The sequence below is a fragment of the Anabrus simplex genome, chromosome 2 (assembly GCF_040414725.1).
Source record: "Anabrus simplex isolate iqAnaSimp1 chromosome 2, ASM4041472v1, whole genome shotgun sequence".
Lineage (NCBI taxonomy): Eukaryota > Metazoa > Arthropoda > Insecta > Orthoptera > Tettigoniidae > Anabrus > Anabrus simplex.
Window position 1 is genome coordinate 1,143,788,092 of NC_090266.1, and position 12,479 is coordinate 1,143,800,570.

General features: G+C 37.2%; 1 protein-coding gene across 3 annotated transcripts in view; it reads right to left on the minus strand.

The window, feature by feature from the left end:
• The window catches only part of LOC136863353 (ras-related protein Rab-7L1), a 138,760-nt gene that overhangs the window by 111,254 nt on the left and 15,027 nt on the right, over window positions 1-12,479 (minus strand). For all 3 annotated transcript variants that reach the window (XM_067139739.2, XM_067139740.2, XM_067139741.1), the window contains exon 2: window positions 2,367-2,567. In XM_067139739.2, coding sequence (XP_066995840.1) covers window positions 2,367-2,567 — 201 coding nt within the window. The remainder of the gene's footprint in view (window positions 1-2,366; window positions 2,568-12,479) is intronic.

Here is a 12,479-nt window from a genome sequence, read left to right on the forward strand (position 1 = left end):
GAGGCGTAACTAGCACTCCTAATACACTTCTTTAAAACCTACTTGGCACTAGGCCACTAATGCAAGGGCTAATCCCATACTAAAGAGGTGACTTATATAAGAAAACGGTTTACATTACATTAGAAGGGAAGAAACGGTTGTGAAAATAAGTTCACCTCAAAGCAATATGAGTGGGAGCTCGAGAGGGTTAAGCACTCTCTCTCCCAATATGTAGTTACAGAGGCAGAGAAAACAACATTGAATCGAAATTGACATAGTTCAGAACACTTCAAAATTTACAAGTAGTGACATCTTCTGATAAACTTGAGAATTAACCTGGTAGTTAAAGTTCAGGTTTCCTCCAGTAGAGGAGTTTCAACTGGCGCAAGGTTTGAATTAGCGGCGTGGAGGTGTACCACCCGGTACAATACTAAAACACACAAAATATGTCAATATTATGGATCATAAAAAAATTTACGTCCATGAGTGAGATGTGTTTGTGAACTTGAACATCAACATATTTTATGTGTTTAACATAACATTTCCAACCTCATTCTCACCATAAGTGTGTGTCAATTTTCACATTTACATTTTTAGCTGAAGATGTTCCATATTTTAGGAATGAAACATGTACTAATCTTCTAGTTAAATAGTTAGACTAAGCTGGATTATGTTCGTATTTTCATCAACGAGCTAAAAAAACACCAAGTATTGTAAGGCAGGATTCTTGTTTCAAACCTAGTTACTGCTCAGCTTGATAAGAGATACAGAGGAGTCCAGAAAAATGTAGGCACACTTTGAGTCAATATTAATGGAACAAAACAACATACCATTACAATTCTTGCATGGGGAGAGGGTTATTTTGTGTGTTCAAAGTGACCCCCAGTAGCAGCCAAACAACATCAATGCCGCTGAACTGCTGACCAATCTACGGCTGTCAGTGTTGCCGGTGTGATAGCCGCACAGGACGCCTTGATGGTTTCTCGTAGCTCGTTTAGTGTAGCTGATCTCTGTCAATAAACTTCATTTTTCAAGGTCCCCCAATAGGCAGAAGTCAGGAGGTGTAAGGTCTGGAGACCGTGGTGGGTAGTCAACAGCTCCTTTTCGACCTATCCAACCTTCAGGTAGATTTTCATGCAAGTAGGCTCCGACATCTCCGTGGTAGTGAGATGGAACGCCATCTTGTTGTAGGTAAAATCTTTCATTTCTAAACATCTTTCAGATGGCAAGAAAAATCAATGTTTGCAGCATATGAAGATACACCTCACCAGTTATGGTACCTTCAAAGAATGGCCAATCACACCGCGCAATGATAGACCACACCACACATTAAGACTGGGTAGATTAACATGTTTGCCCATGTGAACGTGAGAATTTTCAGGAGCCCAGTACACGCAGTTGTGGTGGTTTACAGTACTGTTCAGTTTGAATTACGCCCCGTCAGACCAGATAACTATCCCTGAAAAACGTTCATCCTCACGAAGCATTCCTTCAAACCACTTGCATTACTCCATCCTTCGATTAGTTTCGTCCGTTCATAGCATGCAGTGATCTTGGAATGCATACTTTCCATTTTGCAGCCTTCAGAATTCATCGTATGGTTGGTCAGCTTACCCCGCTTTCACGTGCACCCTGATTCACAGATTTTTGCGATGACGTTGTAAAATGTTGCAACACAGCAGCACTGTAAGATGGCCTTGTTGATGGTTTTCCTTATACACAACTTGAACAGTACTGCCGGCTTCAAATTTATCCTGAATACGATAAATTGCTGTACGTGTTGATGGCATTTAATTACCTACGCAACACCGCGCTATTCTATTGGCTGGCACGGGCGAGCGAGCAAATCTGGCTCCTCCCTCAAGTTCACAGCTGTTCTGTGTTTTGTATAGTATAACAATTCTTTTAGTGTTTGTATTCCATGAAATATAAATATGTCCATAAACAAAGACTGCCTCTATCTCCTGAACTGTAGGGTGTACCACCAAGATGCAAAACTTAAAGAGAGAGTTCTTTAACAGTTCGAGTTCAATTTTTTCTATTTGTTTTGCATCACACCGACACAGATAGTTTTTATGGGGATGATAAGACAGGACAAGGCTAGGATTACAGAGGAAAGATCCGTGGCTTTAATTATGGTACAGTCCCAGCATTTGCCTGGTGTGAAGATGGGAAACCACAGAAAACCATCTTCAAGGCTGCCAACAGTGGGGTTTGAATCTCCCATCTCCCGAATGTAAGCTGACAGCTACGTGGACCAAACTGCAAAGCCAAATACTCGATCATGCTCAAGTGGAAACTCCTGTATCACTACTACACACTACAATCTCTTACTATGCAAAACTTCAAAACCCTGAGGATTAAATACGGAGGTATCTGAGACTTACCTGCTATATCCCACAGTTGCAATTTAACAGTCTGAGTTTCAGACCACTTTAAGATCTTTAAGGCAAAATCAACACCAACTGTTCCTTTGTAGTCTTTTTTGTATGAATTCTGGACATAGCGTTGAACAAATGAAGTTTTTCCTACTGTAGGGTCACCGATAATGATAACTTTGAAGAGCTTTTCTGGCTTAAATGTAGTCTCTGAAACAACGAACAAGTCCACAATTAATATGGTATGATGCTCAGATGTATATGAGAGGTGAAATGAGGAGGATAATCGAAGACTGCACAATCATACCTCATTCAATATCAGCAAAAAGCACAGCTAAGAACACTGAAAATACAAATAAAATAAGGACTATCAATATAATTATTCTTTTTAGCAAGGGGTATATAAAAAGTATATTTATTCTTCCATTCAGTATCAATGAATAAAAATTTAAATTATGTACAATTTGTATACAACAATGGGTCTTACTATGAGAGTAATCAATCTAGAGTACGTAGCAGTTTGTAAGTACTTTAGTAATGTAAGTTCAGTAGAAGAAACTCTTGATTTCCAACACAACGGAGGGGTGGATTTTTGTACATTGTGCACGGTCATAATATTCCGCTTGTTCTAGTATTACAGAAAGTAGTTGTCAGAAAAACAACACTGACGTAATACCATTTTTTCTCTAACTCTTCTCTCTCTACTTTTTAATCAATCACCAATGACTACTGATCTGCATTTAGGCCTGTGGAAAGGTGGCAGATTCACTATTAGTGTTTACCTGGTCTTTTTTTTTTTTTTTCCATGATTTCAAAGGGATTGGAAATTTATCAAAAATCTCCATTGATAAATTATTCCAATCCCTAATTCCTCTTCCTATAAACAAATATTTTCCCCACTTTGTCTTCTTCAATTATAACGTTTTCTCCATTTTATGATTTTTCCTCATTTTAAAAACTCCAATGAAGCTTATTTATCTACTAGTATCATTCAAAGCCAACTCTCCACTGACAGCTAAGAAACATTTTGCTTAGTTGAGCTGTTTATCTCCTTACTTCCAAGACTTCCCAGCTCAAAGTTTGCAACATTTTTGTAACACTACTCTTTGCCAGAAATCACCCACAGCAAATTGTGCTCCTTTCCTCTGAATCTTTTCCAGTTCTTGTATCAAGTATTAGAAGCGAGGGTCCCATACACAGGAACCATACTCTAAATGGGCTCTTACTAATGACTTATACGTCATTTCCTTTACATCCTTACTACAAACCTCAAGTACCCTCATACAATCCTGTTTATTAGGTGTATACATAGGTTCTTTTCAGATTATTGTGATAAAGAAAACACATAATTTTTAAGGGAAATTCATTTTTTGTTTATTCAAAATAATGGCCATCGGTTTCTACACACTTCTCCTATCTTTCAGGTAAGTTATGAATACCATGCCAAAAACACTGCTTGTTTTTTGCGGCAAACCATTCGTCAAGCCATTTTCCAACATCCTCGAAACTGCTGAAGTGCTGCTCTGTGAGCGCGTGCCCCACTGAAGCAAAGAGGTGATAGATAGCACCAGGTCGGAGCAGTACGGCAGGTGCGGAAGGATATCCCATCCAAGCGATTTCAAGGTGTCTTTCACAGGTTTTGCTGTGTGAGACGGCGCATTGTCGTGTAGCAAAATCACTTTGCTATGTCTTCTGACCCATTCCGGTTGTCTTTCGATCAATGCGTGATTTAAATTATTTGTTGGCAATAACGTTCTGCATTAACGGTTTTGCCGGGCTTCAAGAGTCCATAATACACAATACAACTCTGGTCCCACCAGACACAAAGCATGGTCTTCTTGCCGAAGTGATTTGGAATTGGTGTTGAAGGACTGCCTTTGCCAGGTGACAGCCACGATTTTCTCTACTTCAGGTTTTCAAAATGAATCCATTTTTCGTCCTGTCACAATTTGGTACCGAAATGATTCTCTTTCGTGGTGTTGAAGCAGCATTTCACAGGTGATTTTGCGAGTTTTCCATTTTTTGCTGTTGTGGGACCCATTTACCGAGTTTACTGATCTTCCCCATTGCTCGTCAACATCTGCTGACACATTTAATGCTTGTGCCCATGGTTGTAGAGAGTGAGTTGGGTCATCGTCCAAAGCGGGCACTGTCTTTCACATTGAAATCACCATGTTTAAATTGTCGAAACCATGTCTCACATGTTCTAATCAATGGAGTGTCTTCACCATACGTTTCTACCAGCAAACGATCACTGAGCAATACAACACAGATGCTAGTGTTTGACGAACTCAACTTGTGTTAATGTGTTAGGTTATAGACAGACAAACAGACATATGTGTCAAATTCATATGCTGCCTACTGTTCACTGGTGCCATCTCTTAATGAAACCGGAAAAGACTTATGCATACACCTGGTATGTGATTACACTAAGGAAGATCTTTCCTTATAATAATGCCTAGGTACTTACAGTGATCCCCATGAACTACTGTCATCCCATCAACACAATATTTAAAACTGAAACTTACAACCTGACTTTACACCCCATTTACCACAATATACCATTGTTCTGCTGTTCATGTCACAACTATCGGCAGCCCTGAAAATGATTTTCCGTGGTTTCCCATTTTCACACCAGGCAAATGCTGGGGCTGTACCTTAATTAAGGCCACGGCCGCTTCATTCCAACTCCTAGGCCTTTCCTATCCCATCGTCGCCATAAGACCTATCTGTGTCGGTGCGACGTAAAGCCCCTAGCAAAAAAAAACAACTTTGTTGAGATCTTTTTGCATTCGCTCACAATCCTGTAACTCATTTACTGTAGTACTCCATACCTTATAACATCATCCACAAAAAGCCTCATCTGTGATTGCAGTTCTCTGCCTGGTGGATTGATGCACATGGCTACCAATGTAACAAATGCATAGTACACTAACCACGGTGTGGATAAACATTACTGTTAGCCACAATGCCTACAGGAAAACTGTACTAGATATTTCTCTGCCTGCAATAGGGCCCTCTAGTGTCCTCTGACCAGATAGTTACAATTAATTATTTTAACCATAATGGTCAACTGATGGTTACTGTTACTGAAGGTTTAGATTCAGGTTCATCAGAAAGCAATGTTAGTAACAGGGTTAGGTTAGAGTTCAGTTAGGTCGTGCAGTGACCTTAACCCATTCCTCCACAAAGACAAGTCGAATCATTATCTTCTTCTTTTGCTAGCGCTTCTTCCCGCACCTGTGGGGTCGCGGGTGCGAACTGTGTCGCACATGTGGATTTGGTCCTGTTTTACGACCGGATGCCCTTCCTGACGCCAACCCTATAAGGAGGGATGTAATCACTATTGCGTGTTTCTGTGGTGGTTGGTAGTGTAGTGTGATGTCTGAATATGATGAGGAGAGTCTTGGGACGGACTAATACACCCAGTGCCCGAGACAAAAGAATTAATCAGAAGAGATTAAAATCCACGACCCGGCCGGGAATCGAACCTCGGACCCTCTGAACCAAAGGCCAGTACGCTAACCATTCAGCCAACGAGTCGGACAAGTCCAATCGTTATCTGTATCGGGTTAATTAAAATGCAATGACAGCTTCAATAATGTTACTGTGTATTCTAGTCAGAAATTCAAAGAAGCGGCTGCAACAGGCATCTGTTCTCCAGAGGAGTAGCCTCTTATTAATACCTGGCAGTATGTATAACATGACAGGAAACATTTACATATATCTGGATCAACATTACAACAAAGACTTAAATCTCAATGATCCCGTCGAAATAAAAAATCCCTTATACGAGTCTTTACCCAATTTATTACAATCTTTAAATCCAAATTTAAATAAAATCCTTAAAAATCTTAAATTAACTTCCAATAAAGATCCAAACTTCCCCTTAAAGGTAACTCCCTCCGTCCCCGCCCCTGCTAATCTTCCACAGCCAACAGCGCGTAAGCTCAACTCTCCGCCCACCTCCTCTTCTCCATTACACCCCTATCCCTCAATTCCACATCTTCAACAGCCAATAGCGCGCAAGCTCAACGCCCCGCCCATTTCCTTTCCTCCATCACACCCCCCTCCCTCAATTCCACACAGATACAACACACGACATTCAAATCTCACTCGTTCCGAGACCATACAAACAACCAGTTCATACCACAAAAATCGAGAACGTAAGTAATTGAATACATATCATTTCGCCTAATTTAACCGTTTTTTCTTCTAAACTTCATATCTTTTTATTCTCTTTTCATTACAGATTCTCCACCATATATCCTCCAATAGTTAATCTGCTTGCTTGTTGTTTTAAGGGGCCTAACATCGAAGGTTATCGGCCCAATAGTTAATCTATATTCAAAACTACAACCAACAACAAGTAAGAATGTTCCCATTCAACTATCAGTATACGAGTTAACAAAGATCTATACGGCAACATTCTAGTGACTTTTATGTCACACCGACTCAGATAGGTCTTATGGCGACGATGGGACAGGAAATGGCTAGGAGTGGGAAAGAATCGGCCGTGGCCTTAATTAAGGTACAGCCCCTGCATTTGCCTGGTGTGAAAATGGGAAACCACGGAAAACCATTTTCAGGGCTGCCGATAGTGGGGTTCGAACCTACTATCTCCCGAATACTGGACACTGGCCGCAATTAAGCGACTGCAGCTATCGAGCTCAGTCCGGCAACATTCAATTATGACCTCTTTATCACTCCTTCAACAAAATTACGGAGACCGCGAACCCACTTCGTAAATAACGAGATTAATGGTTTAGTGGATCCAACTTTATAATCTACATAGCGCCATACTACAGTTCAATATTACAAGTTTTCAACAAGAAAGTTTCAGTGTCATCTTAAGTGGCTACTAAGGTTCATTAACCTTCTCTTCAACATGTAAATCAAGTTGCTTCCAGCCGAATTTCACTCGAACTTTGATATGCCAACTTTAGCCATAGACCTTCTTGTTATTATGTGATTAAGTCCTAGTTTGTCTATTTTATAAAATTATTTTAAAATTACTAGTGTAATATCATACCAACTACCTTTCCTTTGCAAACATTTTAAATGAAGTTTCAATTGTAAATTATTATTTAAGAACTCATAACAATTTCTCACATTGAATAATACTCATTCCAATCATATATTCTAATTTTTATAATTTTTACCATGACAATCAAGATCCTGATTTTTATCTTTGAGTATGAGTGTAAAAATGCTGATGATGCCCTTTCAAAGGGGGAAACATGTCCCTTAAAATTTTAGTTTAATAGGATGTAAGTCCTAACTTTGGAAATCCAATTGTACTGAATAGGTTGATCCTAATAAATTTTGATATTATCTTAAACTGATGTACATTTCAATACGGACCAAATATGAATTTGTAACATGTACTGGATACTGGCCGCACTTAAGCGACTGCAGCTATCGAGCTCGGTAAATCAATGGTTATGCCTGCTCAGAATTTAGATTCAAATGCTAAGGCCTCCCCCAGAAGTGATATGAGAAATGTGTGACGGCTACCTGCCTTTGGATGGAGCAGGCTAATGAAACAAATCCACTTCAGAAATGCGACCATTAATATTGGGACGATGAACGATGACTAGAAAAGGCTAAAAATTAGCCAAGCTCTGAGAATTTGATGAGCTGACATCGCATGTATCAAAGAAACTAAACGGAAAGGAGCAAAAGCTCGACAGATCGGTGAGGAATATAAGCTATTCTATAATGGCAAAAACAATGCTCGGAACAGCATTGGAATTTTGAAGAGTGAAAAGTTTGGGGATGCTGTCGCTCAAGTGCACCGAGTATCCGATCGACTCATGGCTTACATTAAGAAATATGGGTAAGTGGTTCCACCTATTCAATACTACAAAACTGTGAAGTTATTAAATACGTCACATATTTATTTGATCTCATTATTGGGACCGGATGGGGCTACTATAATTGCCAACATCAGCCTAAGAAAATTGTTACAAGGCATTCTGAAAACTACACGAACATAATTTTAAAAATTTATGTATATACACTTGTTCTTAAACTAAGTTTTTGTACTGGGTGTACACCATAAAACTTGTGTATTTAAAATACAAACACTAGAATAATTCCTATGAGATACAATACAAGTCATAAATATTATAGTAAATGACGTTGTCAAACTGCTTGTACATGTTATACAAGTCGATTACAGTATTGAGTTTTTGTAAAAAATTCTTCATAAAATATATCTTAATTGGACATTAAAGGCATTCAATTGGCCTTATTGAATTGTAAACATTTTTTATTACATTTAACATACAGTAAAATTGGCTGATTAGAATATTAAAAGTCGTTATATGTGAGGGAAAATCAGATTACAGCACCAATTTTTGATAAAAACAGTTTCTCGTAGAATATATGTTAATGACCTGTGTACAATGTTTGAGTTTGCCTTGATAGTATTTAGAGTATAGTGACTAATATCTTGTGTTGATACAGTAAATTAAATTATATTAGTACATGTGTCATGTAATATAGATCTTATATTTTAATAGCTGTATCCATAAATAAGCATAAATTTGAGAATTGTAGATTGATGGCCGAAATTTCTTGAAAAACAATATGTTCATAAAGATTTTGGTGGATCTAGAAAAATCTCGAAACAAGATGGACCTACAAGAAAAAATGAATTGCGTATTATCGTGACGGAAGCGGAGACAAGGAGAAATTCCTTTTTTAAATAGAAACTCACCTCTGGCACCAAGTTGACGAAGGTAAAGCAGATGAGGAACTGCCTTGCAAAATGACAAACAGACCAAAAGCCCTAGCAGAGAGGCGGAGCGTATTATGTACGGGAAGGGTTGGTGGCGGTAGCTGGAGGGCATTGGTCGGGAGGGCGTGGATTACGGTGGGGGTAGTATAATAATGTATACTGATTGATCTTTTGGTATTTTTCGATTATTAATTACAGAAATATGTGTATCAAAAAATTGTAGGTTTTCGAACAAGTCGTTAAGATTGTAGTTAGGGTTATAATATTGATCTAGTAAAATGAAACATTGCTCCATTAAGTCAAGTAAAGGGTCTGTTCATTATTTTGATGATGTCTATATCGTGATTAACATTGTGAAAGCTATGTTTGTAGTCATTTATATGCTGCCCTATTGCTGAAAATCTCCTGTATTTAATAGCATTGACATACTCATTGTATCTGATCTTAAAGGATCTTCCTGTTTGTCCAATGTATGTGCTGGCACAGTTGTTACAGTGGAACCTGTATACACCTGATTTGTCAAAAGTGTTAGGAACATTAACTAAGCTAGAGTTATAGAAATATGGTTCTAAAGGCGGTATTGATATTTTTCTTCTTAAATATGTTTGTTATTCTATAAATTTCAGGATGAAATGTAAAGATTGAATAAGTTTTTGATCTAGTTGATTCTTTTTGTTAATTGGATTTTGGTCGTACTTAAACTTATGTATTATGCGTACTATAAAACTATGGTTATAGCCATTGTGGAGTGCAATGCTACGTAGAGTGTTAAGTTCTTTATTTAAATCTGATTTTGACATGGGAACGTTAAAGGCACGGTGTATCAAACTATTATAGGTAGCATGCTTATAGTTAGGGGGTGTATGGAGTCTTGTTTAATGGTAATAGCGGTGTATGTTGGTTTTCAATAAATTTTGTATTTAAAAGAAAATGGAAGTCTAGTAATGGTTAAATCTAAAAAATTAAGGACCTTATTAACTTCAGATTCTATTGTGAACTTGACGTCTGGATCGATATTATTAAGGTCTGCTAGGGTGGTAGATGCGTCAGTAGTACGTTGGTCCATAATAATAAACGTATCGTCTACAAATCTGGACCATAGGAGTATATTGTTAAATTTCTTGTCTTTCTCTATTTTTGTATATTCTAGGGAAATCTAAGTGTATGTTAGCTAAAATGCCAGATGCTGGTGAACTCATGGCTAGGCCGTCTTGTTTATATATTACCTTGTCGAACATGTAGTTACTGTTATTTAGAAGTTTCAGAATGGTCATAAAGTCAGCTATTTAAAGTTGGTTATGACTACGTAAGTTTTTAGAATGATTGGTAAAACTTTTTCAAGTTTAATATTTGTATACATATTGGTAATATCGAATGAATGCATTGTATCATGTGGTTGCAGTTTAAAGCTGTCCAATTGTTTAATTAATTCTAGGGCATTTTTAACGGATTTGTTTGCTTGAAAAGTGTAGTGTTTACTCAGGAATTGTTGGATGAATTGCGCTGTTTTATAAAGGGGGCTCGGTCTAAAATTTACTATAGGACGTATAGGAACGCCATCTTTATGGACTTTGGGTTGCGCTTTGCGGTCGGTAGTCCTGGGTTCATATTGATAAGCTAGTTTTTTTTTCACAATCAGTTAGCAAAGAGGTTGTGTTTTTGAGTATCAGTTTTAATTGTTTTTGAATGGATGGCGTTGGATCTTTTTTCAATTACTGTGAAGGAACTATCTGTAAAAAAGCTTTTTGTTTTGGCAATATAATCTGTTTGGTCCATTATAGCAGTAGTGTTCCCTTTAAGTGCTTTGGTAACAATGGTTTTTGTGTTTTTGATTTTGTTTTTAAGTTGAAGAATCTTTTTTCTATCTGCAAGTTGTGTTGTTGTTATGGTGAGAACATGTTTACTAAAAATGTTATTTAGTTGTTTTTAGCTTCGTGTTTGATTTCATCTTGGGAATCTTAAGGTATTTTGTTAATAGATGTTTCTGTCTCTATTATTAATTTTTTAGCTGTGTTCGCTATGTAGTAATTGGGCCTATTATGCTGAGGACCTTTGGAAAGGATAGCAATTTCTTCTCCGTCGAAGTCAGTGTTGGAAAGATTGATAAAAGGCGGGTGGAATTGGGATAAACGATGAGCATGTGTGTTATGTAAGATAGCCTTTCTAGCTGGGCTGTTGTCTGCATTGGATTTATTGGATAAAACTTGGAATTTATGATCTCAAGTGCCTTGTTTTTGAGAAAGTATAGAAGTAAACTTGCTGTGAACTTTATCTTGAAAATTGTCCCATTGTGCACTTAACAACGTAGTGACTTCAAGATGGGTTTCATAAAGACCATTATTTAAAAATGATATTTCCTATGTAAAAATTTTAGTTCATTTTGAAGAAAAAGTTTCATTTTTTGGTGTACTTTTTTCAGATGCAGTAGAATATGTTTTTTTTTTTAATTTGGAGTCAAATTATTTATGATGCACTTTCTAATAAAGTTTATATCCTTGCTCAACTCTCATATTTAGATTCTTAAGCTCACGTAATGGTATACTATCTTGTTTAATGTCAAAAATTTCATTTTTGGTCCATATTGAATCAAGATTTACATTAAGAAATTTGGGTAAGTGATTCCACCTATTAAATACTACAAAGTTGTGAAGTTATTAATACGTCACATATTTAGTTGTTCTCATTATTGGGACCGGTTTCGGCAACTATACTTGCCATCATCAGCCTAAGAAAATTGTTACAAGGCATTCTGAAAACTACACTAACATAATTTTAAATTTTTTAATGTATGTACAACTTGTTTATAAACTAAGTTTTTTTATTGGGTGTACACCATAAAACTAGTATATTTAAAATACAAAGACTAGAATAATGCCTTTGAGGTACAATACAAGTCATAAATATTATGCAATCTTTTGAATATAAAAATAGTAGATGACTTTGTCAAATTGCTTGTAGATGTTATAAAAGTTGATTACGGTACTGAGTTTTTCTAAAAAATTCTTCATAAAATACATCTTAATTGGACATTAAAGGCATTCAATTGGCCTTATTGAATTGTAAACATTTTTATTATATTTAACATACAGTAAAATTGGCTGATTAGAATATGAAAAGTCGTTATACAAGAGGGAAAATGTGATTACAGCACTAATTTTTTATAAAAACAGTTCCTCGTTTTTATTCTGTTAATGACCTGTGTACAATGTTCGAGTTTGCCTTGATAGTATTTAGAGTATAGTGACTACGGTGGGGGTAGAAGACTCCCACACCCTCCCAACCAATGCCCTCCAGCTACCGTCAGCACCCCTTCCCCTACATAACACACTCCACCTCTCTGCTAGGGCTTGTGGTCTGTTGTCTGTCATTTCACAAGG